The 26,971-nt window shown below is 49.0% G+C and overlaps 2 protein-coding genes across 12 annotated transcripts in view; one reads left to right on the top strand and one right to left on the bottom strand.

The window, feature by feature from the left end:
* The window catches only part of EZH2 (enhancer of zeste 2 polycomb repressive complex 2 subunit), a 56,575-nt gene extending 40,776 nt beyond the window's left edge, over positions 1-15,799 (top strand). For 5 of the 9 annotated variants that reach the window (XM_025291747.3, XM_025291746.3, XM_025291744.3 and 2 more), the window contains 14 exons: positions 268-370; positions 912-1,090; positions 5,820-5,911; positions 7,295-7,535; positions 8,186-8,355; positions 8,874-8,968; positions 9,646-9,686; positions 10,038-10,163; positions 10,837-11,015; positions 12,472-12,567; positions 13,141-13,222; positions 14,293-14,373; positions 14,501-14,585; positions 15,475-15,799. In XM_025291747.3, the coding sequence (XP_025147532.1) occupies positions 268-370; positions 912-1,090; positions 5,820-5,911; positions 7,295-7,535; positions 8,186-8,355; positions 8,874-8,968; positions 9,646-9,686; positions 10,038-10,163; positions 10,837-11,015; positions 12,472-12,567; positions 13,141-13,222; positions 14,293-14,373; positions 14,501-14,585; positions 15,475-15,535 (1,631 nt within the window). In that variant the 3' untranslated portion in view covers positions 15,536-15,799. The remainder of the gene's footprint in view (positions 1-267; positions 371-911; positions 1,091-5,819; positions 5,912-7,294; positions 7,536-8,185; positions 8,356-8,873; positions 8,969-9,645; positions 9,687-10,037; positions 10,164-10,836; positions 11,016-12,471; positions 12,568-13,140; positions 13,223-14,292; positions 14,374-14,500; positions 14,586-15,474) is intronic. The other 4 variants (XM_025291748.3, XM_025291745.3, XM_025291749.3 and 1 more) reach the window with 3 other exon arrangements.
* Positions 15,800-21,164: 5,365 nt separating this feature from the next.
* CUL1 (cullin 1) overlaps positions 21,165-26,971 on the bottom strand; it is an 89,303-nt gene continuing 83,496 nt past the window's right edge. For all 3 annotated transcript variants that reach the window (XM_006070125.3, XM_025291742.2, XM_025291743.2), the window contains exons 18-22: positions 23,637-23,684; positions 23,475-23,557; positions 22,863-22,968; positions 22,174-22,287; positions 21,165-21,658 (exon numbers count right to left, since the gene is read on the bottom strand). In XM_006070125.3, the coding sequence (XP_006070187.1) occupies positions 21,578-21,658; positions 22,174-22,287; positions 22,863-22,968; positions 23,475-23,557; positions 23,637-23,684 (432 nt within the window). In that variant the 3' untranslated portion in view covers positions 21,165-21,577. The remainder of the gene's footprint in view (positions 21,659-22,173; positions 22,288-22,862; positions 22,969-23,474; positions 23,558-23,636; positions 23,685-26,971) is intronic.

Here is a 26,971-nt window from a genome sequence, read left to right as displayed (position 1 = left end):
TGGTGACGGGATAAGGTCACAGCGGCAGTCAGTGGCTGAGCTGGGATCAGAACCTGGGTTTTTCTGCCTCCCGGTGCACTTGAAACTTTGCATATTTGATTGAGTTTTGTCTGACCTACCAGCATTTCAGATACTTGTAAAATAGGTTAGAAGTGAGACACAGTTGATAATTTCTTGAGAAATCAGCATTGTTAAGCGTAGACAAAATGAAACATTGGTGAGCTTGTTCACTTTCACTCTGTTTTCCTTTCACATTTCCCTGTTTAGATAAAGAAAGCCGTCCACCTCGGAAATTTCCTTCTGATAAAATTTTTGAAGCTATTTCCTCAATGTTTCCAGATAAGGGCACAGCAGAAGAGCTAAAGGAAAAGTAAGATTTGTTCTTTTGAGATGGTCTTGCTGTGTGTGGTATGTCACTCACCATTCTGGCTTATTAGAAATGGAGCTAATATAGCTGATGAACCCACTGCTGTGTGTGTTCAGCGTCTGCAAGATACTTGAACTAATACGTGTGTATCTGTGGTACCCTGGGCTGCATTTATCATAAATGGAAGAAGTGTGCGTGAGTGCACACACGTGCGCACACACACAGTTTATAGGAGTGTGTGTAAGAGGAAGTTTCTCTGGATACCCATAGAAATTTTACTGTCATGGCTATTTCGTTTTAATGAATATAATCACATTTATTCATGACAGAGCTGAATGACATCTGTGAATGTTTCTTGATATACCATGTGTAATGTTTAATTGGCTCTTAATCTAAATAAAGATTGCTGTAAGCTAGACCCTTTTCTGTGTTTTAGGCAAGATAAAATATCAAAAATAATACATAGAAAGCTTGTAGAAACTTTTATGTTCAAGAATGTGGTTCTGGTTTCACCCTCACGTGACATTCTCTTGGTTGATGTCAGGTACAAAGAACTCACGGAGCAGCAGCTCCCAGGTGCGCTTCCTCCTGAGTGCACCCCCAACATAGATGGACCAAACGCCAAGTCTGTCCAGAGGGAGCAGAGCTTGCATTCATTTCATACGCTTTTCTGTAGGCGGTGTTTTAAATATGACTGCTTCCTACATCGTAAGTGCAGTTATTGTACGTTTTCATTTTCTATCTTCGTTGTGGAATTATGTGTTAAATCAACTTGGAAAGTGTTGTCATTTATTACCACTAGGATCTGTCATTTAATATTACAGTTATGACTGAAAAATATGTTAGAATCAAAGTATTGGTATTTTTAAATTTGTTGCTTGAAGTTGCTCTCTGAAGTCTTTTTGCACATGTTAAGTTGGGACTACTGTCTCCCCTCACTCAGAATACAGGCCAGTAATTTTTCCATAAATGTTAACCTCATGGTGGTTTTGTGGTAAAACTCACTGTGCACCAGCTAATAGCCTGGAGCAGCGTTCTCCCTGCTGATGAAAGGTGTTGTCAAATAAGAAATTGGCTAAAGGGAATTCCCTGGCGGCTCAGTAGTTGGGACTCGGCGCTTTCACTGCCAAGGGTACTAAGATCCCATAGGCTGCTAAAAAGGTGTTTATGTATCTATTCTTGTCTGTTGAGTGTTAAGTCTGGTGTTTGGAGTTGGGGAGAGGGTCCTCTAAATAAGTTGATTTTAAAAACACCTGCATTTGAATACAGGTAAAGCATATAATGTTCTTAATGAAATTTACATGTATGAGACTATTTTTCTGATTCTGCTGGAGAATGAGGTTTCTTAGTAAATTTTCCAGGTTTAAGTACAATTTAAAGAGTACTAGAGACTTTGGAGGCATGTGTTGTGAAAATACATTTCATACCTCCTGGTTCTGAATAAGAAGGGTTTGCTTAATACACGTTAGCTTTTTCTGTATTAGACTTTTATGCAGCTGGCCATCTGTGGCGTAACGCCTTTGTCCATGTGCTAAGTGGGCTCGTGTTGCTTTGCCCTTTTAGAGTTCTCGGGTCCGCCTTTTGTTGTTTTTTTCCTCTGTCCAGTGGTACCTCTTGTGTTAATTAGCCTGCCCAAGCAACTGTATCTTGCCTCATTTTGAGTTTTTGCTCTATCTACTTATATTTTCTATAGCAAATAATTTGTTATGTGATGTGTATCTTGGTCTGGAAATAGTCGTGTGTGTGAACTATGAGTGGTTTACTAGAAAACCTTGAAGTAGACTTTCAGAATTATCATTGTATCTTCCACGTCCTTGCTGTTGTTATCCACACTCCCGATGTAGTTTACATAGATGACTTGATAGTTTTAATAGTTGCAGAAGCCAGCTATTTGTTACCCCAGCCATTGTAGGGTTATGAGATATCTTACTTGGGCTTGGCAACCTTGTTTTCACATAGCCCATGAAGTAGTTGAAATGAAGTGAAAGTCGCTCAGTTGTGTCCAACTCTTTGCGACCTCGTGGACTATACAGTCCATGGAATTCTCCAGGCCAGAATACTGGAGTGGGTAGCCTTTCCCTTCTCTAGGGGATCTTCCCAACCCAGGGATCGAACCCGTCTCCTGCATTGTAGGCGGATTCTTTACCAGCTGAGCCACCAGGGAAGTTGTCTTGAATTGCATTTAATTCCCCTTTTCTTACACATGATCATTTTATAAAATACTGTCCAGTTCTTACTTAAGAATACCATAAATTGCATTCAGATATCACTATAGCAAGAAAATTGGTAGGCGCCCTTCTTGTAATCAGTGGAACGTTCAACTTGTTGACAGCTATAGCATGTGATAACCCTTTTTGTTGTACAAATGAGCCAAGGTAGGAGGATACTCCTTTTAAACATTATCACGGGAGTTATTGTCTTGTGCTCTTCCAGTTTTGAGTGATTTGGATGAACCTTGAGCCTGCTCCTCATGCCGTCTGGGAGAGGGCTGGGGAGAGGACGAGCCGGGGGCTGTGCTGAGCCCGGCCTCCCTGGCCTGACGGGTGTGCTGCGCGCTGCTGTGCCTCCTGCTCCCCCTCGTTCCCCCCAGTGCAGCGCTAACAGTTCTACAGGTGCTCGCCGCTTTACACTGACTCTGTCAAAAGATCACACACTGTATGTTTTTCTTGGGTAAAAGAAGTCATTAAATAAATGACTAAACATACCTGTTAAATATAGCATTTTGTGCTTTTTGTTCTTTGTATGATGGAGATAACACAGTCTTGAGGATTAAATTTATTACTGTGTGCAAAATACTTCAAATAATTAGCACCTGGCTTGTGTTTTTAGCTATTGTTATTTTTTTAAATCATCCTTCACATGCGTGTATTTCAGAATAGCATTCAAAGCTGTCCAGGAAAGTCTCCCACCTCCCGCCCCCGTCCTCACTCCCTTGTAAGGGAACTACTTCCGCCTCTAGTTCTTCTGTCTTTTTGTAGTTTTTTCCGGCAGATATTGTACATACACGTTCTTTTTCCAGCAACCCTGTTCACGTGGTGCCGTCGTGCTCAGGCTTTCCCCGTCTGAACTCAGGTTTGCAGATTCATTCCTGTCTGGACAGCTGCACCGTCCTTGCCCGTGTCAGACCCTGTCCCCGAAGGCCAGCACTTAGGGGAACGGCGCGCGGTGAATTGCCCTGCGGGGCGGGCTCGCGTGTTCTCCGCGCGAGCGCGGGTTAACCTGGGCCGCTGTGCCCAGGCACTGCCCAGCAGCCTGCTGTATGGGGGCATCTGCCAGGTTAAAGCTCCGTCAGCAGAGCGGCACGGCTGGCTTCCCCCGAGCCGGCCGCTGGAGTGTGTTAGACAACAGACTTTGGTCTTACTGACCGAATCAGTAAAATGGTTTCTAGCACAATGTAATTTGCATTTCTCTACATGATTAAGAGATTTGTGTTTTATTTTCTCTGAACTATTTTTATCCTTTTGGCTTTGGTGGTCTTTTTGATATCTTGAAGTTCTTTATATAGTCAGGGAATTAGGTTTTTTTTGTGATGAGTTGCAGTGTTTTGTTTTTTTTTTCCAGTTTGGTAAAAATCCCGTAGCAAACTTAAAAAACAAAACAAAACATTTAGAAATAGTTAAATCTATCATTTGGCTTTCCCTACTCCAAGCTTTTAAAGGGTGTCTCTGTCTCACCTTTTTCCTTAGTACGTTTTAGACATTTTTTTTAAAAACATCTCTCCCTTTGATCCATTTGGCATTTGCTCTGTCAGGATTTTGGCCCCAGCTCACCCTCCCACCTCCAGGGCTGCTGTTTCCCCACCGTTGTCTGCAGGTCCCTCTGGGGCTGCCCTGAGCTGCCGTCGGTCCTGGTCAGCACAGGGGCTGGGCTCTGCTTCTGATTCCAGGGTCCTGTTCCTTGAGGCTGTCTGTCTGGGGGGTGTTATTCAGAGATCTCCTGGCCATTCTCGTTTTTCTATGTAAATTTTAGAATCAGTTTGTCCAAATTAAAAAGAGGCTAGGTGTGTTTATTGGAATCTCATTAAATTTATATTACCTAAGGTAAAACTCACATTTTAAAGTAAGGGTTCTATCTAACTGTCTGATAACTCTCCTTTTGTTCTTTAATTTCCTTTCAGATTTTCTTCCGTAGCTCAAGTAAAATGATTGTTGCTGCTGTTCTTTGTTGTTCGGTCGCTAAGTCGTGTCCGGCTCTTTTGTGACTCCATCTACTGTCACTTGGTCCTGACTTAGTGACACCTTCTCTCTCAAGACCAGAGTGTGTGTACATGTGGGTGTACAGACACGTGTATGTCTTCTTTCGTGAACTGCGGCCAAATATCAGTCTGTAAACCTAGCGCATACTGGAGGAGACATCCAGGCTCAAAGCCCGCATGTGCCTTCGTCTCATGATGACCTTGTGTCTGGACTGATGTAGCTCCTTCCCTTTACATGGCCTTTACCTTCCATGTGCTCAGCCTTTGTGTTGACATTTTAGGGGCCCTCACCTAAAGGGTCCAGGGTGAAATCAGTCACATGGTATCAGAGTCTTGTTCCTGGAAAAAGCAACTCACATACTTGACATGGGACCTGAGCCTTGAATTTCCAGTGTAAAAGCATAACTTTGTTCGTTTTTCCTTTCTCTTCTTTTCCTCATCAGTCTTTTGTCATTTCCTATTTAGGTTCTATGGATAGAAGTATGGCTTCTTACATATATATTTTGGAATGATTTATTTCATGAATCTGTCGCTTATTTTTATCCACATTACTTCTCATTGTGTGTGATTCTGGGTAGGGCGTTTCTGGTCTTTGCCTTTGTTCTCTGGAAGCCAGCATCCCAGGTTGTCACAGTTGGGTTGCTGTGCTTTCGTACTTGGTTAGGGCGCCAGTGTGCTGGAGTGTGAGTCTCTTTGGTATGTTATTTGGGCATCTTAAGTTTCAAACACTATATCTTGCCAAAGCTGTTTTACCTGACTACTACTTTTCCCTGCAGAAGTGCTGACTGCAGGCTCCCCCGGGTTCTTGAATTGTGTGTGATTCGTAGAAGCTGACTTGTAGAATTCCAAGGCTGTCCTCACTGTCTTTGAACCCAGGTTTTTAACAAGCGGTGTCCCAGTCTATTCCCCCATTTGACAAGCTAGGGGCTGACCTTTCTTTAGAAATCGATAAGTTGTAGATGTCAGGATTCTTCTGGTGAAAAGAGGAAACTGATTTCTGTGTAGAGGATACATCAGTTGTTTCTATGGAGACATTAAAGACTCAAGTAAATGTTTATAATTAGAGCTCAGGTGTTCTGGGGGAGAGCTGAGGAAAATACATGGTGAGTATGCAGTGAGCCTGAAGGAAGTTCCAGAATGTGAGCCATGTGTTAGCACAAGTGTGATGATGGATACTTGACTTTTTCCTTTGGAACAGGAGGAATGAAAAAGTAACTATTTTGCTTTATGTTTGGATGCTTTCTGTTTATTTTGCAGCTTTTCATGCAACACCCAACACTTACAAGCGGAAGAACACAGAGACGGCCCTCGACAACAAGCCTTGTGGCCCCCACTGTTACCAGCACTTGGTAAGCACGTGCGGGGGGTTCTGGAGGGAGTGGAGAAGTCTGAATTTTGAATTTTCATGAGGTCTGTGAAGTCAGCGGTAAGCTGTCGTTCCCGTACTGTTATTGGCCATACAATAGGCGGAGGCTTCTCAGCCGCGTTTCTCGGGAGCTCGTACCTGCTACACATCCTAGTCCTTTGTCTTGCGTTATTCTTTACCAGCGTTAGTCTCTTCAGCAGTGTGTGCAGGTCTTTAGGGTCCGAGACTCTCGTGCCTTCCACCAACCTTAGAGCTTGGGAAGCACAGAGAGCCCGCCCAAACCCCAGAAGCACAGAAGTTTCCGAGCCTTGCTCAGAGCCATCGCCCTTCTGTGAACTGCAGACCTGCTGTAGTTTAGTGCATTATATGTAGCTCCCAGAGATGAGGGGTGTGTGTGTGGTGTTTTTTTTTTTTTTTTTTTTTTTTTTTTTTGTAATGATGGAGAGAAGGTAAGGGTTTAGGAAAATATGAGGTAGAAAAGTTGTTTTTTATGGGTACTATCTTATTTTTACCATTTCCCCTCTTTGAACCAAGCCACTCCTACCTAGGAACTAAGTGGGTATATATTGCCTGTTGGATTTTGGACAGAAGATTCATTGAATGGCACCTACAGAAGGTATCCTATTTTTAAGCAATTTGGTTTTTGTAGAATGAAGTATAAAACTGTTGGCTGCTCTCAAACTTCTCCCTTCTATTGCCACTAAAAATGGAATTCTTGAGCACTGTTGTATAATATTCTTTACAAGGCAGCATTTTATTTGGCTCATGTAAAGTGTGTCTGTGGTCTCTATAATCCGTGCTCTTACCATTGTTGTGTACTTTCCGAGACGGGGTTATTGCACCTGGCAACACAGACTGACCCTCACTGCCTGTCCCTCAAGGTCCTTTCATGTCTTCCTGGGGCTGTGCATCCCTCACAGGAAAAAAAGGGGCAGAAAAGGGCCGGATGGAGCATGTGTACGTCTTGTATTCTTCTTGTATACTTCAAATGCTACCATAGATAAGCGAGTGCTAGCTTAAGAAGTCCTGAGATAGGAGAGGCTGACTTTAGATGCACACTGGGCGTATGACTCCTCTTAAAGTTCACTTTTAAATAGACTGTTTCCTAAAGTATATTCTGTATTTTAACTCCTAATCTCAGTTAATACAGAACTGTCTTGCCTGAGTTTGTAGAAGCCGTATCTATCTTTCTCAAATCTTCAAACCATGGAAAGCAGATAGGAAAATGATTGTCTTTAGATGTGACTGCCTGTGAAAAGCAGATACTGATAAGTTTGACTAACATGCTTACCCAATCCTTTTCTTCCTCCTCTGCCGGAACGAGCTGTAGAACTTGACTTTGATGTCTCCGCTCTTGCTGTTGTAGGAGGGAGCGAAGGAGTTCGCTGCGGCCCTCACCGCCGAGCGGATCAAGACCCCCCCGAAGCGCCCGGGGGGCCGCCGGAGAGGCCGGCTTCCCAACAACAGCAGCAGGCCCAGTACCCCCACCATCAACGTGCTGGAGTCGAAGGACACGGACAGCGACCGGGAGGCGGGGGCCGAGACTGGCGGGGAGAGCAACGACAAGGACGAGGAGGAGAAGAAGGACGAGACCTCGAGCTCCTCGGGTGAGGCTGTGGCCGGGCCCCTGCTGCTTGCGGGGCTCCGGGCTGCTTCGGTCCGCGCTGCGCTGGGGGCTCTGCTGAGCCGTCAGTTTCCAGCGCGGTGAGACACCCAGGAGCAGGGCTGGGGGCTCCCTCCTGCTGTCTTCACCCTGCACCCAGTGCTCGCCTGTGGTGGTGTCCGTGTGGGTTATTTGAAGGTTGATGATCCAGTGTATTCTCACACTCTGGGTTTTTGTTTTCCTTTTGCCAGTTTGTCAGGCAGCGCGTAAAGAAATCTGATCATTCAGGTGACCGTTCTTGATGGTCTGGGGGTGGGTGGCGCTGGTTGGGAGAAGGCAGCCCAACTCCTGACTAGTGCGTTCCCGGTTGTCCTTTCAGCCCTTGGCGTCCTACCGTGAACAGCAGTCGTGGAACCCTGTCTGCTCTCATTTTAGGAGACTGTTCAGGGGAGCCCGTTCTCATGTCTCTACAGGGAAAAGCTTCCTGATAGTTTCTAGCCTCAGTGTATTCTCATATGACTCACTGCCTGTTTTCTGAAGCACACCGAAGCTCTGCGTCCTAATACCGTTCTCTAACTGCCATTCCATGCCTCCCTCCCTGCCTTTCTTCACTTGCCACTTCTTGAGCAATGCCTATTAACTTTGGTTTTGTAGAAGCGAATTCTCGGTGTCAAACGCCAATAAAAATGAAGCCCAACACGGAGCCCCCCGAGAATGTGGAGTGGAGTGGCGCTGAGGCCTCCATGTTCAGGGTCCTCATTGGCACCTACTATGACAATTTCTGTGCCATCGCCAGGCTCATCGGGACCAAAACATGTCGACAGGTGAGCGTGGCTGAGAAAGCCAACAGCAGAAATCTTCAGATGGATGAGTATGTGGTCACTGTCCAAACCTAGGAACATTCCTGGTTATTAAGTTCCTGTTCATGTGAAAAGGATTTTTTTTCCTCACTGAGAGGGAACTGAAAGAGATGCTACAGGCAGGTGGTGGTGGGTTTCAGAAACCCAGAATTTAGATGTAGCCTTGTGACTCTTGGGCTTCCCTGGTAGCTAAGCTGGTAAAGAATCCTGCAATGCGGGAGACCTGGGTTCCATCCCTGGGTCAGGAAGATCCCCTGGAGAGGGGAAGGGCTACCCACTCTAGTATTCTGGCCTGGAGAATCCATGGGCTGTTTAGTCCATGGGGTCGCCAACAGCTGGACATGACGGAGCGACTTTGACTCGTGACTTGAATAGAGAGTAACCGCAGCAGCGCCACGGGACAAAGTAGTGTGTGGGAATGGGCAGGAGACTGGTTGCTCACACAGACGGTCCTCATGGAATGTGGCTGTGCCTCCTGCCAGGTGTATGAGTTTCGAGTCAAAGAATCCAGTGTCATCGCACCGGCCCCCGCCGAGGACGTGGACACTCCTCCCCGAAAGAAGAAGAGGAAACACCGGTGAGCGCGCGGTGGGGGGAGGCCGGGCCGGCCTGGCTGGCTTCCCTGGGCTGTTGCTGCCATTTTTCTGAGACCCAGCGGCTGTCCGTAGGTTTGGTGTGTTGAGTCATAGTCAAGGTTACATTTTCATTTCGGAGAACTGTTTGGTAGTCTCTGCAGTAAAGGCACGAGCATTACCTTGGGAGCCTGTGAGCTCCAGAGCCAGTTTCCACACCAGAGCCCGAGTGTGCCGGGCGTGTGGCATTGACTCAGATACTCTTCATGGCCACCCCGCTGTCAGCCCGGCGGAGCGAGTGATGGTGCGGTGAGGGCAGCAGGCCGAGGCCTGCGCACAGACATGAAAAGTGCCCGGACGCGCTGTTGTAACCTCCAGGCTTTTTAGAGAGAAGCAGAGCTGGGTGTTGGGTAAGGGAACACTTAGATTATACCTCAGAAATCGTCTGCATGTTCATATTACATTTCTTTGATAAGTAATATTTAGCTTTAGTGGATACTTTTGCATTTTTTGTTTGCATTATTTATTTATGCCCAGATAGCTGAATTGAAATGATTAAAGATTCCAGAAATTAGAGTGTGCTGTGTCAGTACCCTCCACAGAGAACAAACCGCGGCACATGGCGGGCTGGCTGCTCCACGTGCGCCCAGGTCACGAGGGTGTTGTCGTTTGTGTTTTGCAGGTTGTGGGCCGCACACTGCAGAAAGATCCAGCTGAAGAAGGGTTAGTGTCTTTCCATTCAGCTTCCTTATTAACTCGCTGTCTCCTCCTCACGTGTCTTAGAATAGTAACTGGATTAGAGTTTGGGATGTTCAGATAGACCTGACTTTGTGCATTAAACCAGTTTAGAAGGAGGCCATCTGTTGGCTAGAGGAGAACTCTGGGAGCCTGACTGAGGTGTGACAGGGCCTGGGGGCTCCCTGGCTCTTGGCGGGCGGGGGGCGTGTAGACGGGAGCGTGAGGTGGACACGGCGAGGACAGCCCCCGGCGCTCGGGTCGCGGGGGGAACGTGTGCCTGTCGGGCGTGTGGTCGCCTCCGGCTTCCGGGACTGACGCGTGCTCTTGTCTGTGCAGACGGCTCCTCCAACCATGTTTACAACTATCAACCCTGTGACCACCCGCGGCAGCCTTGCGACAGCTCGTGCCCTTGTGTGATAGCACAGAATTTTTGTGAAAAATTTTGTCAGTGTAGTTCAGAGTGTAAGTACTTGTTGTCTTGATGTCATTGCGTGAGAATTAAATTGACTGTTGGTCAGGAATTTAAAGCTAACTTCAGTCAACACGAGGGCATCATGGCAACCCCTGTGGTGTTTCCTTTGGGAAACTCATGCCACAAGCCTGTGTGGAGCCCAGCCAGTCTGCCTGGCTGAGGCAGGTAGGCGGGCAGGTGAGGCCGGCATGGATTAAAAGAGCTTTGTATTGTCTTTGATCATTTTAACTTTTAAATCATAGTAAAGTTGGCACAGAATGGAAGGCAAATCTAGAAATGGCTCCCCGGTACTTTCCGGACACTAGAGATTCTCACGAGTTAGTGGGTCAGCTCTTGAAGGAATGTAGTCGCTTCTGGGTGAGAACGGCAGTTGTGCACTGAAGCCTGGGCACCAGGGAGGCCCCTAGAGCCCTGGGTGCCGCGCGGTCCGGAGCCCGCCTCCCCGCATGCACGATCGCCGCACTGTAAGTACGCAGACCGCCTCTCACGCCCGTGGCGAAGCAGGAAGGCGGCGGTCGGTGTCCCTGTGGATGGCTCTGATGTTCCTCTCACTTCCCTCGCCCGTGTGACGACGGTGGGAGAGTAAGGGGCCCTGAGGGCCCAGCGCCCAGCTCCAGCGGCGCCTTCGGGCGGTTCTCACCTGACGGAGGCGTCTCTCTGAAGGTCAGAACCGCTTTCCCGGCTGCCGCTGCAAAGCCCAATGCAACACCAAGCAGTGCCCGTGCTACCTGGCCGTCCGCGAGTGCGACCCCGACCTCTGTCTCACCTGCGGCGCGGCCGACCACTGGGACAGCAAGAACGTGTCCTGCAAGAACTGCAGCATCCAGCGGGGCTCCAAGAAGGTAGGAGCGGGCGCTACAGGGAGGGACTAACTGTCCCAACCAGGGGGTTTGTTGCTGAGCATAAGAAACTCACAGCACATTCTAGGTTAGTTAGCTTAGTTTTTTAGGGGAGGCGATGACCGTGAAAAAGACCTGTCATTGGAGATGACCCTGATGGTGGGAAAGGTTGAGGGCAGGAGAAGGGACAGAGGATGAGATGGTTGGTTGGCATCCCCGACTCGATGGACAGAAGTTTGCTGGTGATGGACAGGGAGGCCTGGCGTGCTGCAGTCCATGGGGTCGCAAAGACACGACTGAGGGACCGAGCTGATCTGAGTGCTCTGTGTGTTAACTGCTTTGTCGTCCAGACTCTGAATTAGGAATAATCATTAAGCCCAGAGTTCTGAGACTCAGAAGGAGAGGAGCCGGGCCCTGAGCCGGCATTCAGCCCCAGACCCTGTGCTGCGTGCAGCGTAGTCAGCTCCTAGGGTCCTGACTTAGCGAGCAGCGTAACCGAGATGGCACTGTCGTCAGGAATCCTGGCGCCTCTGCCAGAAATCGTGTATGGAGCCGGCTTTACTTTTTTGTCTGTGGTGTTGGCAGGCATTCAGATGGTTTCACTCTAGGTCCTCACGTCACAGTGAGGCCAGCGTTTCCCATGGACCCCCATTCAGCCCTGAAAACTTTTCATCCCCCCCCCCCAGTCCCAAACCTCCTCTCTTGTACAACAAAACCCTCCTTTGTCATCTTTCTGGACATCTTTTACCTCCTCAAACAGAAAACTGTGTAGATATTTTTTTTACCAATTAGGTTTCATTTACTTAACAGTATCTTGCTGGTCAAGGAGGCACTTGGTTAATTGCCCTGACAGGGGAGCATAGGCCAGGTCAAGCACAGCTCAGGAACCTGGGCATCAGGGAGTCTCCTTTAAAGACATAAGAAATGTGGAATGAAAGCATGATAGTCGGGCTTAGTTCCCAAACACGGTCTATCTGTCAAATTGACGGCGGTGATCATCTTGCTGAGCACAAGAGTGCTGGCCCCTGGGGTTCTGTGCTGTCATGAAGGGCTGTGGAACTGTGCCCTGTAAGGAGGGACAGCGCTTTGGGGGGAAAAAAGGCTAGTGACCCACCAGGAGGGGCGGCGACTGGCCCGGGGGAGGTGGGGGGGGGGCAGGCGGCCTGTGAAGCTGCCGGTGGAGTCGGGGAGTCAAGGCTGAGGGCGGCTGGGGACGCACATGCGGACCAGCTCAGGGCCACCAGCTCAGGTGACACCGTTTCCTTGTGAGGCAGACACTCAGGCTCTGTACTGGGTTTACAAAAAAACAAAACGTGGCTTCTGCAGCTTGTCGGCTCCTCTGGTCACACAGGGGACGCTGATCCCCACACCCCTCTGTGTCTGAGTCACCCCGGTTCATCCTGTGGTCTAATCTGTCCAGCCGCGTTCTCCTTTGATTACGATTGTGTTTTTTCTCTAGCATTTACTGTTGGCACCGTCTGATGTCGCAGGCTGGGGGATCTTCATCAAAGATCCTGTACAGAAAAATGAATTCATCTCTGAATACTGTGGAGAGGTAAGGCCGGGCCCCCCAGTCAGTCGCAGACAGTGGCGTGGCCACTGTGCTCACGTGGTGTCACCTGTAATATGCTTTGGACTGATTTTCATTGGGCAGGTCCACTGGGTTTGATTAGAGAGGAATATAAATGCTTTTTTAGCTTAGACTTGTGGGTTTGGTTTGCTTGGAAGCTACACCGCTTCAGTCCTTGTCACAGTCAGCTTTTTATCACCTGGGAATGAGGGGGAGAACAAGAACTTTACAACGACGAGTCTCTCCTATTTCATCTGTAGCCTAACTGTTAAACTAAAGCATCCTTTCTAGGTTAAGTTAGGGTAAACCCTGGGGCTGGCTGCATTTTGTACTAAGTAAAAAAGACTAAAGTTACTCACGTTCTCCAGGCAGTTACTTTAAAGCTGTGGAAGTATTTCTAAGTCAGAGTCCTTAAAACACCACTGTTCTCTGACAGAGAAATTGGCCAATGACCCTCTGTTGAGTGTCATCAAGGTCCCGAACGTTCCAGACAAGCTGGGTGTGTTCTGCCAGGCTAACCTGATCGTGAATCACCTCACCCCGTGTCTGTCTTTCCAGATTATTTCTCAAGATGAAGCAGACAGAAGAGGGAAAGTGTATGACAAGTACATGTGCAGCTTTCTATTCAACTTGAACAACGGTACGCTGCGGGGTCAGCGTCTCTCTGGTTCCCAGGTCGCACCTCAGGTCCCTCCAGGGGCTGAAGCAGCAGAGATGACACGAGGGGTCCCCGGTGTCAGCTGTTTGAAGGGGGCTGGGCTTAGGAACAGGCTATTTGCTGGAGGGCGTCCCTGGTGGCTCAGATGGTAAAGAATCCACCTGGAGTGTGGGAGACCTGGGTTCAATCCCTGGGTTGGGAAGATCCCTGGGAGAAGGGAAAGGCAATCCACTCCAGTATTCTCGAGCTTCTCTGGTGGCTCAGATGGTAAAGAATCCACCTCCAATGAAGGAGATGTGGGTTCGATCCCTGGGTCGGGAAGATCCCCTGGTGAAGGAAATGGTACCCACTCCAGTGCTCTTGCCTGGAGAATTCCCTGGACAGAGGAGCCTGGGGGGCTACAGTCCATGGGGTCACAAAGAATTGGACACGACTGAGAGACTTGCCCCCAGGTTGGAGGAGTGTAACGCGTGGACTGGGCGGTCCTGCAGTGCTCGGGGGTTCTGTGTTGCAGGGAGGGGCTGCAGCGGCCCTGGGCTCTGAGCCGTCCTTGGCTCCACAGCCTGGCTCTCCTCCTGCGTCCCTCCTGCCATGGCTACCAGTCGGTGCCTCTCTCCTGGGAGGGGAGCCCCGCCCTGTGAAGCACCTCCTCAGCTTCCCTGGGGGTCCCGAGGACGGATGGGGACGCGCGCATGCAGACCCTGATCCTGGGGGAAGGCGTCGGGTCAGTCAGTAGCACACTGGTGCTTCTCCGGGGGTCTCGCCACTAAAACCAGTGGGAACAAGTGGTCTGCGTGTTCCATAACCAGTAACATGAAAAAAAAGAATTTGAAGAAACATTATTTATGATGTTGGGAAGAATTTCATTTTAACCTAGGACAGCATTTTCTTCCAGAGGTCATTTCTTACCCAGTGAACCAGGTTGAAAGATTTATTTGCTTTTGAAGGCAAACTCTAAAGAAAATAACCACTTATATTTTTACAGAATCACAATAACCTTGTGTTTATTGATTTAAAACTGTTTGCTGGGTTATGCTTATTTTTTTCTCTAGATTTTGTGGTGGATGCAACCCGCAAGGGTAACAAGATTCGTTTTGCAAATCACTCAGTAAATCCCAACTGCTATGCAAAAGGTAAGTGCTCCGAGGCGGGTGGAGTCCCCGCAGGGCGTTGGGAGAGGTTCTGGGCGCCTTACCTGACCGTCAGCTCCCCTCCTGGGCTGTCGTCACCGGTGCCTTGACCCCACGCCTCTCTTTGCAGTCATGATGGTCAACGGCGATCACAGGATAGGGATTTTTGCTAAGCGAGCCATCCAGACTGGTGAAGAGCTGTTTTTCGATTACAGGTTGGTTTCTAGTCTCTGAGGGCTTTTCTGCCTGGATGCTGAGCTCTGGCCAGAGGCCGGTTTCCGGCTCCGGGCTGGGCTTCCGTCAGGGGCTGGTGATTTGCCGTGGGCAGTGCTGGGAGCTAGGGTGTACTGCTGGGTAATGGCATTTCCAGTATAATGTCATGCTTTTTAGAAGTTCAAGAAACGCAGAAAGCTCCATTTTTACCTTCAGGGTCAGTGCCTGCCATCAGGGTGCTGAGCATAGGCTGCCGGGGGGTGGTTATGCCACTGGGCATCTGGCTGGCAGTTTATACTGTCAAGTTCTGGGGAAAATGGACAAGTTACAGAATATTTAAATATAGTCAGAGGAATGTTTAGTTGAACAAATTCTGTGGCTGACTGTACATCCCATCGAGAAGCTCGGTGTTCTGTGTAGAATTGTCTTAAACTGGGGCCTGTGTGGAGCTGTTTCCAACCCAGATCTTCCCAGGAGCAGCAGCTGGGTGGAGCACCTTCCTTTTGGGGGACCTGTAGGGCTCTCAGCCGGTGGCAAGAGTCACAGGCATCTCTCTTCTTGCCTCTGTGCTGTCCTGGCTTCAAGGGGCCCGTGGCTGGCTCTGGCCCGCTCACTAAGGTTCTCTGCGCTCCCTGTGTCTGGCCTCAACACTGCCCCCTGCTGCGGGCCTGCCTTCCCGGGCAGTTGGTTTCAGGGGCAGGGGGCTAGCTGGGGAAGGGGCGTTATTGCCAGTTCTGTCCAGCTCGGCCCCTTTGCAACTGGAATGTTTGCACCCCTTCTGCGAAGACGCCTTTGTGCAGGCAGCAGTAACGGGCTCGTGTGTGCCTTGCTGAGCGGGCTGGGTCTCACCCCGCGCTGCAGGGCACTCAACTGTTCCTCCCGCTGTTTCAGATACAGCCAGGCCGACGCCCTGAAGTACGTGGGCATCGAAAGAGAAATGGAGATCCCTTGACGCGTGCTACCTCCTCCCCCCTCCTCTTGGAACAGCGGCCTTAGCTTCAGGAACCTCGAGTACTGTGGGCGATTTAGAAAAGGAAAATGCAGTTTGAAATTCTGAATTTGCAAAGTACTGTAAGAATAATTTATAGTAATGAGTTTAAAAAAATCAACTTTTTATTGCCTTCTCACCAGCTGCAAAGTGTTTTGTACCAGTGAATTTTTGCAATAATGCAGTGTGGTACATTTTTCAACTTTGAATAAAGAATACTTGAACTTCTCCTTGTCTTTGTCATTTGTTATACCGCCTCCCCAGCTGATTTTAGAAAAGGATTGAGTGATGGGAAAAACATTTCACCTCTTGGGTTTGTCAGAAGCCATCCTGGGAATCTGGGTGTAACACATATTGCCAGTATTAGGCAAATTAACACTCCTGCAAACATGTTACCATATACACCACACATACTGGCCCAGGAGACGGGGACTCAGTAGCGTTCACTGCTCGCATCCGAGACCAGGGTGCACGGGGCGCGTCCCTGGTGCCGAGGCCTGCAGGTGCCCACCCTCTGAACCTCATTCTCCAAAATGACAGGAGATTCCTGTGAACGGATGTAGCTCTAAATCCCACTAGATACAGCCCTTCAGAAACCTGACGGGGACAACCAGACTACTACTAAATCTTGAAGGAGCAAGAAACACCCTTACCGTCCCGGGAAACAGGGAGCTGCTCCTCAGGCCAGGCGGTGGCAGGAGCACCCAGGGCGGCAGCGTTCAGTAAGTTTTCACTGATTTGTAACATGAATGGGAAGCTCAGATAAAACAACTTCCTTTCCAGTTATGCAAACATGGACGAGGCTGGTTTCTGCTGCCTCAATGCACAAGCCCTCTGACCTGAGTCCTGGGATACAGTTCATTTACCCTTGGCTTTGGCAGAGAAAAACTGCACGTGTGCGTCTCCTGTGTCCCCTCGTCTTCCCTGCCACCTGCTGAGACCCCTGGTCTCCATGCTCCACCCAGGAGGCATCGCTGACCAATTCAGGGAGAGTTGCCCCCGAGCTTGCCCGGTCGCCACATGCCACCCGTGGCACGCGGCCCCTGTGAAGCCCGTTTGTTCCCCGTCATGTGACCAGAGGCCCAGAGGCGGCAGAAGACAGCAGCTTCCCCGATGGCGGGCAGGGCTTGGGAGCATCACCCGGTGTGTGCACTTCGCACGGCAGGCTTTCATTCCTCGACACGCAGCGTACCTCCAGGAACCACAGACGCAGAGATCCTGACCAGAAATCCTGGCCTGCAGCCATGGTGACATCCCGTGTGATCAAGAGCATCCTTAGCTCGTCAGCTTGACTCGTGCCTTCACCTGGAACGGGGGGAGAAAGAGCTTGACACAAGGTATTCAGTTCACACAGAACACCAAGTTTAAATAAGTGCTTTTTTCCCCTCGCTCTCCCACCAAGGTAGTAATTGACATTGTGTGAGCCTGGTGGGTTTAGTTCCCCAACGGGGAAGCAAGAAGAGCTATGTGGAATGAGTGACCACATCAGGAGATGGATACACATCAGGATATGGATGCAGTCACGGTTGCCATGGCTTAGGAAGATCACACCTTGTCCACTGAGGAGAAAGAGCCCAGCGACAGGCTGTCCAGCTGGTCAGTGTCTGTGGTCCCTAAGCCTTTCCCCAGTGGTCACGAAGACCCACACGTCTGACCACAGTCCTGACATCCAAGTACAGGCAGCACCCTGGACTCCAACTAAGTGCCACAGGCTAACTTGAAGGCGCCATCACATCGTTCTGCATGACAAAATTATCAACATTTTGAAGATTATTAAAAATGTAATCCTCTACCTAGAAACTGCTTCCTATTTCTCAGTATTGTCTGGATCACACAACCTCCCGACTTCAGTGTTGCCAATCAATGACTCCAATTCTGGATTCCCACCTCTGCCCAAGGTGTTCAACTGCCCCACCACCACCAAAAATCAATTCACAAATTGTGTCATTTAGATCTGTAGGTTGCAGGTAGGATCTTCCGGACCCAGGGATTGAACCCAGGTCTCCTGCACTGCAGGCAGATTCTTAACTTCCTGAGCCACCAGGGAAGCCCACTTTAGATTTGTAGGTAGGTCGTCAAGAAAGGTTTCAAACGACATTTTGAAAGAACCTAAGTATTCCGTTAGAGGGCTTCCCTGGTGGCTCAGCTGGTAAAGAATCTGCCTTCAATGCAGGAGACCCTGGTTTGATTCCTGGGTTGGAAATGTTCCCCTGGGGGAAGGCATGGCAACCCACTCCAGTATTCTTGCCTGGAGAATCTGCATGAACAGAGGAGCCTGGTGAGCTACAGTTTATGTGATTGCAGAGTCAGACACAACTAAGTGTGTGCTCGCACACACACACACACACAAACAGTTGGAAGTTGCATGGGCTTTGGGCTCTTACCAGAATAAGCTCAAATCAACACTTGCTTGTTCCTCTGGCCTCACACACACACACACACACACACACACTGTTGGAAGTTGCATGGGCTTTGGGCTCTTATCAGAATAAGCTCAAATCAACACTTGCTTGTTCCTTTGGCCTCTGTTACAAATGATCCAGGGAGGGGTGTGTGTAGTACCTGGGATGAGAAGTGGTCCAACACATCCAAGCCACACAGCCTTTTGTATGTGAACCAAAGCTCCATAAAGAGGTTTTGGAAAACTGTACTCACCTATCTTGACCAAATCATTGTTCTGCCTCTAAAGAGATGAGTTTCATGTGTATAGAATCAAATCACCCAGACAAGTTGTTGCCATTCCTTAAAAAAAAAAGGTCTTTTTTTTTTTTAAGGATTTAGTTAAGAGGGATTTACTTCAAATGAGTCATTCAGGTGTGGCAAAATCTTTTTTTTCCGAAGGAAAATTAAGATACCTCAATGAATAGGTAGGCCATCTTAAAATACTGAGTAAAAATATTTTAAATTCGGGTGCCTCTCAGCCCTGTATCTCCTGTTGTGGTGTCCCTGGATGCCTCCTACAAAGGCGCTGACTGGTGATTGCTGGCAGTTTGCCTCTAGGCAGGCGTGAGGTTCGACCCTTGAGAACCCAGCCCCAGGGAGAGGGGCTCCTGGCCCTGGGCTCTGCCTTGCTGCCCCCCTCCTAGGAGAGAGGAGATGGTTCCATCAGGGGGGGCAGCACTACAGCGACTGCCCAGAACACAGCTTTCCTTCAGTGGACCAATCCCTGTGGGTTATGCCAAGGCTGCCATCCACCACCCCTCTCCCAGGGCGTGAACTTCCCAGAGGGCCTGGGCACTAGGCAGCCTTCAGAGGCTGGGCATCAGCCCCTAGGCAGACTCAGAAGGCTACTATTGAAGTTCTGAAAAATGCAGCTCGCTGGATGCCAGGGAACTCAACCCTCGTGGCTTGTGTTTGGAGGCCCAGCCATTCTTGTTAGGCTAGGAAGTGGTTTGCAGAATGAAGGCACGGAGTCTGGAACTGCCTTTTATTCCACATCCATTAAACAGGACTTTCACCTAGTGTGAGGGGATTGGGGTTGGGAGCACGTCCAGGGAACCTCCCATCACCCACCTCCAGTCCGCCTTTGCTCACGGATGTCCTTGGTCTTACCAAGGACACTCCATCCTGGAGGAACTCGAGAGACGTAAGTAAAGTCTCATGAAGAGGTCCCTCCCCTCTCTTGAAGGGGAGGGTGGGATGAGTTGAGAGGAGCATCAGCGCAGATACACTACCGTGTGAAACCGCCAGCTGGCGGGAAGCTGCTGTGCCATACGGCGTGCCGCGGCATCCTCTGCGATGACCCCGAGGTCCTCGCTCGAGGGGTGGGACGGGGCGAGGGTTTGGGGGACAGCTCAAGAGGGAGGGCGTCTATATCTGATTCACTTTGTTGTGCAGCAGAAACGAACACAATATTGTAAAGCAATTGTACTTCAGTTAAAAAAACAAAACAAAACATGAAGCTCTTTATTATGTGATCTGCCAACCCCACTCCTGGCCATGTGTCTGCGGAAAGCCATAATCTGAACATGGACCTGGACTCCAGTGGTCACTGAAGCGCTACTTACAGTAGCTGGACGTGAAGGCAACCTAGATGTCCATCAGTGAATGGACAGACAAAGAAGCTGTGGTACCTAGACACGATGGAATATTATTCAGTCACGTAAAAAAGAAGGAAACAATGCCATCTGCAGCGATACGGACGGACTTCAAGATTGTCACACTAAGTGAAGCCAGAAAAAGACACACCATATAGTATCATTCATATGTGGAAATCCTAAAAAAAAAGGTACAAATGAATGTATCTACAAAACAGAAATAAGAGTTACAGATGTAGAAAATTTATGGTGAAGATGGGGTAAGGCAGGGGAGGGGATAAATTGGGAGATTGGGACTGACATATGCATACTGCCACATATAGAATAGATAACTAACAAGGACCTCCTGTATAGCACAGGGAACTCTACTCAACATGCTGTAATGACCTGTATGGAGAAGAATCTAGAAGAGTGGAAACACGGGTAACTGAATCATTTTGGTGTACACCGGAAGCTAACACGTTGTATATCAACCACTCCAATAAAAATTAAAAAAAAAAAGCAATTTACCGTCCTACTCTTGCGGGGAGTCAGATACAAGGGCGGCCAGCGGCTGTGGCGGTTTACAGCGCGTCTGTCCCAGGGGCAGGCGGACTGTTGGCAGGAAAAGCAGAGCTGTGGTCTCAACTCCCAGCCGGGGACTCGCAGGGCAGTCTCTAGGTGGTCCTCGGAGCCCCAGGGCACTACAGGCTCTGGGGGGTGGGGGTTCTCCGGGGGGGGTGGGGCGGGCGGGCACTGCTTTTTGCCTGGTTCATACACTGGGGCTCTTTTTAAGACTGTTAGAAAAAAGAAGATATACTAAAACAAACATGGAAACTGTTAGATAAGTGCTTAAGTCTATTCTTCTTCCTTTTAATAACCCGTTTAACCATTAAATTAAAAAAAACTAACCTGTTAGGTGCCAGATTGGTCCAAAAAACTGGAAGGACATAGTAGCTTGGGTGTCTTCCTCTGGCCTTGCTTTCAGAAGCAGGCCTCAGGGCAGGTAGAGACGGCACAGGTGTTGACAAGCATGCCCACATCTCAGGTCAGGAGAGCCGCGTGTAGTTTCTATGGACCAAGAAGCCCAAAAGACTAAACCAGCCCGGGCCTTCTGCTCCCGCCTGCTGTTCCTTCTGTCTTCAGGCTGGGAAGTGACTGCACAGGGGCTGCAAGCCAACCACCCGGGACCACAGACGAGGAGTCACAATGGGCTGGAGGCGAAAGGGAGGCGCTGGTGTGGACGTGGCCCGAGCCTGACTCGGACGAACGCCCATGACCCGTGGCCACCCTTCCAGAAGGCGACTGGCTGACCCTGGCCAGCACCACAAAGGTCCGCAGAGAAGCTGCGGGGCGTCGGTCACTGGAGGCAGTCAGGGGAATGAAGGCAAACCCTCCGGGAGGAGAAGGCAACAAGCTCAAACTTGGACGGCCAAAGCTCAAACGTGTTCCCTCTCGGCAGGGCGGACCTCGGGGCCTCAGGAAGACACCAGGGGAGGCCCATTTGCACAATCATTATATCTTTTATTTACAGATAGAAATCAGTAAAACTTAAAACAAAAACCCAATGCGACTTGTACAGAAATCCTTTAATTTTCTTTATTTTCACACATTAAAAAATGAAACACACTATACAAATGGTTTTCTCATAGCAGATTACACGTGGGTCCCTCCAGACCCGCTCTCCAGGACTGCCGGCCTCCGAGGGGCCCCGGCCGGCAGCTGGGGCTCGCGTGGCCAATGGTGATCCGGATGCAGACGCATGCAGCCCTCGGCGCGGGAGGTACCCCCTCCGGTCTTAAATTAGGTTAAATGGCGTCGGTGTCCGTATGTACAGACGTGAAGTGTGGCGGTCCTGAGCAGCTCCGGGGCCCGAGCCCGCGCCCGGGGCCTGGGCCTGGGGCCAGGCGGGCGTCCGGGGGCGCGGCCACCGCGCTCGGGGCTGCCGTCCCCGCGGCTGAGGGGCTGCGCCCGTGCTCAGACCCCCGGGTTAGGCCAGGTAGCTGTAGGTGTCCTTCTCCCCGTCCACTCGCTCCAGATACTCCTTCTCGATCAGAATGTCAATGCATTTCTGGGCGTGGTATTCCGAGGAGGGAGAGGCCACGAAGAGAAAGAAAAACATTTACCCACGGAAGACAGAGGGATTCTCCCACCCTTCCCAGGGGGTGCCCTCCCCCCAGCCCGGCGCCGGCCCTGCGGGGGGCGCCTCTCACTTCCCGCAGAGCCCCCCCCGCCCCGGGGCGCCTCACCCCAGGGTCTCCCACCGCCCCCTCAACCTGCCGCCCTCGGGTCTCGGAAGGGGAAGGAGCCGCCTGGTTTCTGTGTGAAATGACCCCGGGGGGGCCTCCCGCCGGGCTCCGCACGCGCAGGAAACTCCCGGGCCAGCGCTATTCGCTCTGAGAAGCTCAGCAAGCGGAATGCTGAGGATTTTGCACGTCTCAAAATGACCGTTTCAGAATTCGGCCTGTTTTCTTTTGTGGAAACCTATTCTACGTGACTAGGCCAAGCTCCTCCGTGACAGTCATCGCCTCTTTTGTCTCCTGAGATAATAATCATCTGAATCCTGCTGCTGGGGGATTCCTGTACCTTAATTACTGGGACCCGGGGCTTGAATCTTGAGGACAGCTGAGTCAGGACTTCTCCAAGTAACTGCTGGTGTTTTAGGACCTTCCTCATTTTCATAATTCTCACAATAGCCGCCTATGTGACCAAGGAACGAAAAACAGACCTTGTTTTCCACAGTTAACCAGAACTTATCTGTAATGAGGAGAAACAGCAATAAGGCTGTCTATGGGGTCGCACACAGTCGGACACGACTGAAGCGACTCAGCAGCAGCAGCAGCAGCACTGAGGCTGCAGGGTGCGCTCTGTGCACAAGACTGGGTTCCGAACAGGGAACGAACACATTGAAGGTCCAAGGACACAGGGGACCGATTCTGCTTGTTTCGGCGCGAACGAAACAAACGTTAAAGTGTTTTGGTTCTGTGAGCAGCAATTTTAGTAATTTAACCCAACTAGAATACACATTTAAAATGAGGAAAAATTCAGGCCTCAAAGCCACACAGACGGCACTTGAGCTCCACCAGACAAGCCTCGCTCCCGCCCGTTTTATGGACTCATTGCTCTCATCTGTTTCATTGGTATTGCATCTACTCCACCCAGAACCATCCATCATCCAGGCCGCCTCTCCCAAGTCCCAGGCAACACACAGCCCGAGGGAATTGCCCCCCAGCTGCGGGCGGCCGCCTGCCGCGCCAGGGGCCGGCCCCGGTCACCTGGATCAGTAGTTTGCGATCTTCCTCGATGTTTTTGTGTGTGGTTTCCTGTTCCTGCTTCTGTTCTGTTTTCATGGGCACATTGATGTTAACCCTTAATTTTTTACTGTCAAGAAAATCGAGGAGACCAGTCACTATTGCTTTCAAAGACATGCAGTAAAGCTGCTTTCTGTTTTCGGTCTTAAAGAGGGTCTCTGCCCCCCAGACAGAGCATGACCGACAACCTCCCTTCTCCCCAGGCCGTTTCCACGTCATCTCTGTGAAAGGCCCCCTAGTTCTCTACGGGGCGGGGTCCTACTCTGCCAGCAACGGGACGGCTGTGTCCCAGGAAATTCAGCTCCGTAACCTGCTCTCCCCAACTGCCAAGTGAAATAACATCAGGATACGGGGGCACAGAGGGCCAGGCTTTCTAGGCAAGCCGTTTACCAAATGAAGAGAACCCCGAAAACTGAGAGTCAAATGGAGGAGCACCCGGGATGGCCAGAGAGGTCAAAAGCCCCGGCAGAGGCCGGCACTGGGCTCAGCCCCGTGTGCGGTGACACCCGTGTGCTCGCTTGGGGTCTGGGGGTGAGTCTGCGGCCTAGGACCATCTACTTAGCAGATATTCCTTACTTTTTATACCCAAGATATAATTTTATTAAGGTATCTGGCTTCAATTCCACCTCATCAACATTTGCGTTTTCATCTTCCAAGACCTGTAAGAAAACAACTGTTAGTACATCATCTCAGGAAACGGCTTTCTTCCAGTTTAACGTTCAAAGAACACAGACGTACCAATAACTTGGACTTCAATAAAATCTGTAGGACTTGTGCCAAAATGTCCTGCAATTAAAGAGAAAAATACATTTTTTTCTTTGCAGTAACAACCACAGCCAATCCCACAGAGTCCATTTTTGGGGAAAAATTAGTGACCCAAGCAGAAGAATATGTCCAGAGGGAAAAGAGGGCCGCGCCCCTCAGCTGCTCCCCAAACCTACTCTGAAAAGTGGCAGCAACCCCTTTCTGCTCTTGATCACCCAGCATTAAAACTCACAACTCTACTAATAAAGACTAGAACGTTTAAGATCGACTTCCTTGACTGCATCTTGGACACAGCACTGAAAATAATGGGCAGGAGCTTCAGTGGCCTTGCACGCACCTTCTGTTCACAAACACGACAGAGGTGGTGCCCGAGACCCTGCTGCTGACTCGACTTTGGTGAACCTATGCCCCCGGGCCGTCTCTGCACGCATAGAGCGGGTGGTCTGTCCTGTCTCAGCTCTCCTCTAGCGCCCCAGCTTTGGGACCCCACATAGCAGGACAGCCGCCGGGATACTCACATGCCCCCCTGCCCTTAAAGGAAGGCCATTTCGGCCCAGGCGAGGCCCAGCTGGAGAGGCCTCCGGGTGTGCTGACCGGCCCGGAGCCGGATAAGGATGAGGTGGCCATGCCTGTGGCACGGCCACAGAGGCTGTCTTCACGAGCCAGAGTGACTGAGCAGCCAACAGTCCTCGTGCAGGAGAGGAGAGGGAAGTGGGGAATAGCTGGCTGAGGGACTAGCACGGAGGCTGAACAGTGGAGCGGGGGGCCGCCCAGCTCCGAAAAGGGAGTTCCCGAGAGCAGAGCCCTCCCCGCGGTCTGGGGGCAACCTGAGCCTCCACCATAACTGAAGCCTCCTCCTCCTGGTGAGGAATAAGGAAGGAAAAAAAGAGACTCATGTGCACAGAAGCAAATTCTTGTGTTATTAGAACTTGAAAATGTATTCTGGGCTAATTTGAAGCATGACGCAAAAATAAATGACTTTCCTAATTCACGTTCCATGAGGCCAATATTACCCTGACACCGAAACCAGACAAAGCTATCACAGGAAAATGGCAGACCAAGTTCCCTATGAATCAAGAAGCAAAAATCCTCAAGAAAATTCCAGCGAACCAAACCCAGCAGCATATAAACAGTATTATATACCATGACCAAGTGGTATTTATCCCAAGAATGCAAGGGTGGGTCAACATTTAAAAAAACAATCAACATAACACACATCAATAGACAAAAGCACGGTCATCGTAATAGAGTAGCAAGAACATTTAAACAAAATCCAACACTCCTTCATGATGAAAACGCTAAAAAACAAAACACTATAGAAACAGAAGGGAATGTCTGCAGTCTAGTGAACAGCATCTAAGAAACACTTACAGCGACAAACTGCAAGCTTTCCCTCAAGGTCAGAGCGAGATAAGGGTGCCGTGCTCACTGCTTCAGCTCAGCGCTGTACAGGAAGTTCTATCCACAGCAAGCAAGCAACAAAAACAGAGACACCCAAGGAGTACAAGTAAGTAGCAAAACTACTTGCATTTATAGATGACATGACTGCATAGTTAAAAAGTCCTAAAGAATCCATACAAAAAGTACCAGAATAAATGCATTCAGCAAGACTGCAGCATATAAGATCCAACAGGTAATTGTATTTCTGTACACCAGCAATGAATTTACAATTTCATTAACAATAGCATCAAACTTAATAGAATACTTAGTGGAGTAAATTTCACCAAAGTATCAAACTTAATACTTAGGAGTAAATTTAACCAAATAAGTGTAAAAAGGCTTGCATGATAAAAACTATGAAACACAGTTAAAAGAAATTGCAGATAATCTGAATAAACAGAGAAAGACATCCATGTTCACAGATTAGAAGACTGGATATTGTTAGGGTGGCAATTCTCCCAAAGCAACCTACAGATTTAATACAATCGCCACCACAATTCCAACTGCCTATTTTGCAGAAACGGACAAGCTAATTCTGAAATTTATATGGAAATATGAGGGACCCAGAACAGCTAACACAAGTTTGATAAAGAACAAAGTTGGATGTCTCAATTCCAAAACTTATTACAAAAAGACAATGTGGTACTGGCATAAGAAGAGACATTTAGATCAGTGGAAAAGAACTGAGAATCTAGAAATACATCTAGAACCAACTGATTTTCGACAAGGTTGCCAGTACCAACCAATAGGGGAAACACATGTATAAAAATATCCAATCACTATGATGTACACCTGAAACTAACGTATTAATGTATACTTGTTATACTTCAACAATAAGCCAACTGTACTTCAAGAAAAAACAGGGAAGAACAATCTTTGACCTTGGATTAGGCAATGATTCCTTAGACGTCTGACACCAAAAGCATAAGCAACAGAAGAAAAATAAAGTGGGCTGCATCAAAATTAAAACCATATGCGTGATAAAGAAAATGAAAACCCAGAGTAGAGGGAATACCTGTAAATCATTTATCCGAAAAGGGCCTACTACACAGAATAGAAGACTTCTTACAACTCAACAAAACGACAAATAACCCAATTAAAAGTGGGCATAAACATCATTAGGGATATGCAGGTAAGCACAATGAGATGCTACTTCACATCCACTAAAATGGATGAGCACCGTGCTGGCAAGGATGCAGAGAGTGGAACTCTCACACTGAGAACACAAGCTGGGGTAGCCACTGTGGAACAGCCTGGCAGTTCCTCCAGAAGATAAATGTAAGTTATCATGACTGTAATTCTGCAGCTAGGTGTATACCGGGGAGAACTGGAAGTACGTCCATCCAAAGACCTGCACACATATGTTCACAGGAGTGTTATTCGTAATAATCAAAAAGTTGGATCAACCCAAATGTCCATCAACCAATAAATGGATAGACACAATGTGGTCCATCCATATACTTGAATGTATTTTTTCCGGCACAAAAAGATGAAGGTAAAGAGTAGTTATTGCTTACAGTTACTGGTTTCTTTTTACGCTGATGGAAATGTTTTGGATTTGTATGACGATGGTGGTTGTACAACCCTGTGAAAAACCACTGAGTCATATAAAACGGTGAATTCAATGTTATGTGAAATGTAACTCAATAAAAAAAGATTAGCAGGAAGGATAACATTTGGTGAAAATTTAAGTTTAGTAAGGGGAAGCTTAGCTGGAAAGAGGGCTGAGAACAAGCTAAATGAATGAGAGAAAAGCGAGCCATGTGGACATGTGCGTGTGTAGGTATATGTTACACTGAGTTTAAAAATTAAGCTTTTAACACATTATGTGTTGAGCCCTGGAAGAAGAGCCTATTCAGGGTCCTTCC

Source organism: Bubalus bubalis, chromosome 8 (genome assembly GCF_019923935.1).
Source record: "Bubalus bubalis isolate 160015118507 breed Murrah chromosome 8, NDDB_SH_1, whole genome shotgun sequence".
NCBI lineage: Eukaryota > Metazoa > Chordata > Mammalia > Artiodactyla > Bovidae > Bubalus > Bubalus bubalis.
This window is presented reverse-complemented; position numbering and strand designations above follow the sequence as displayed.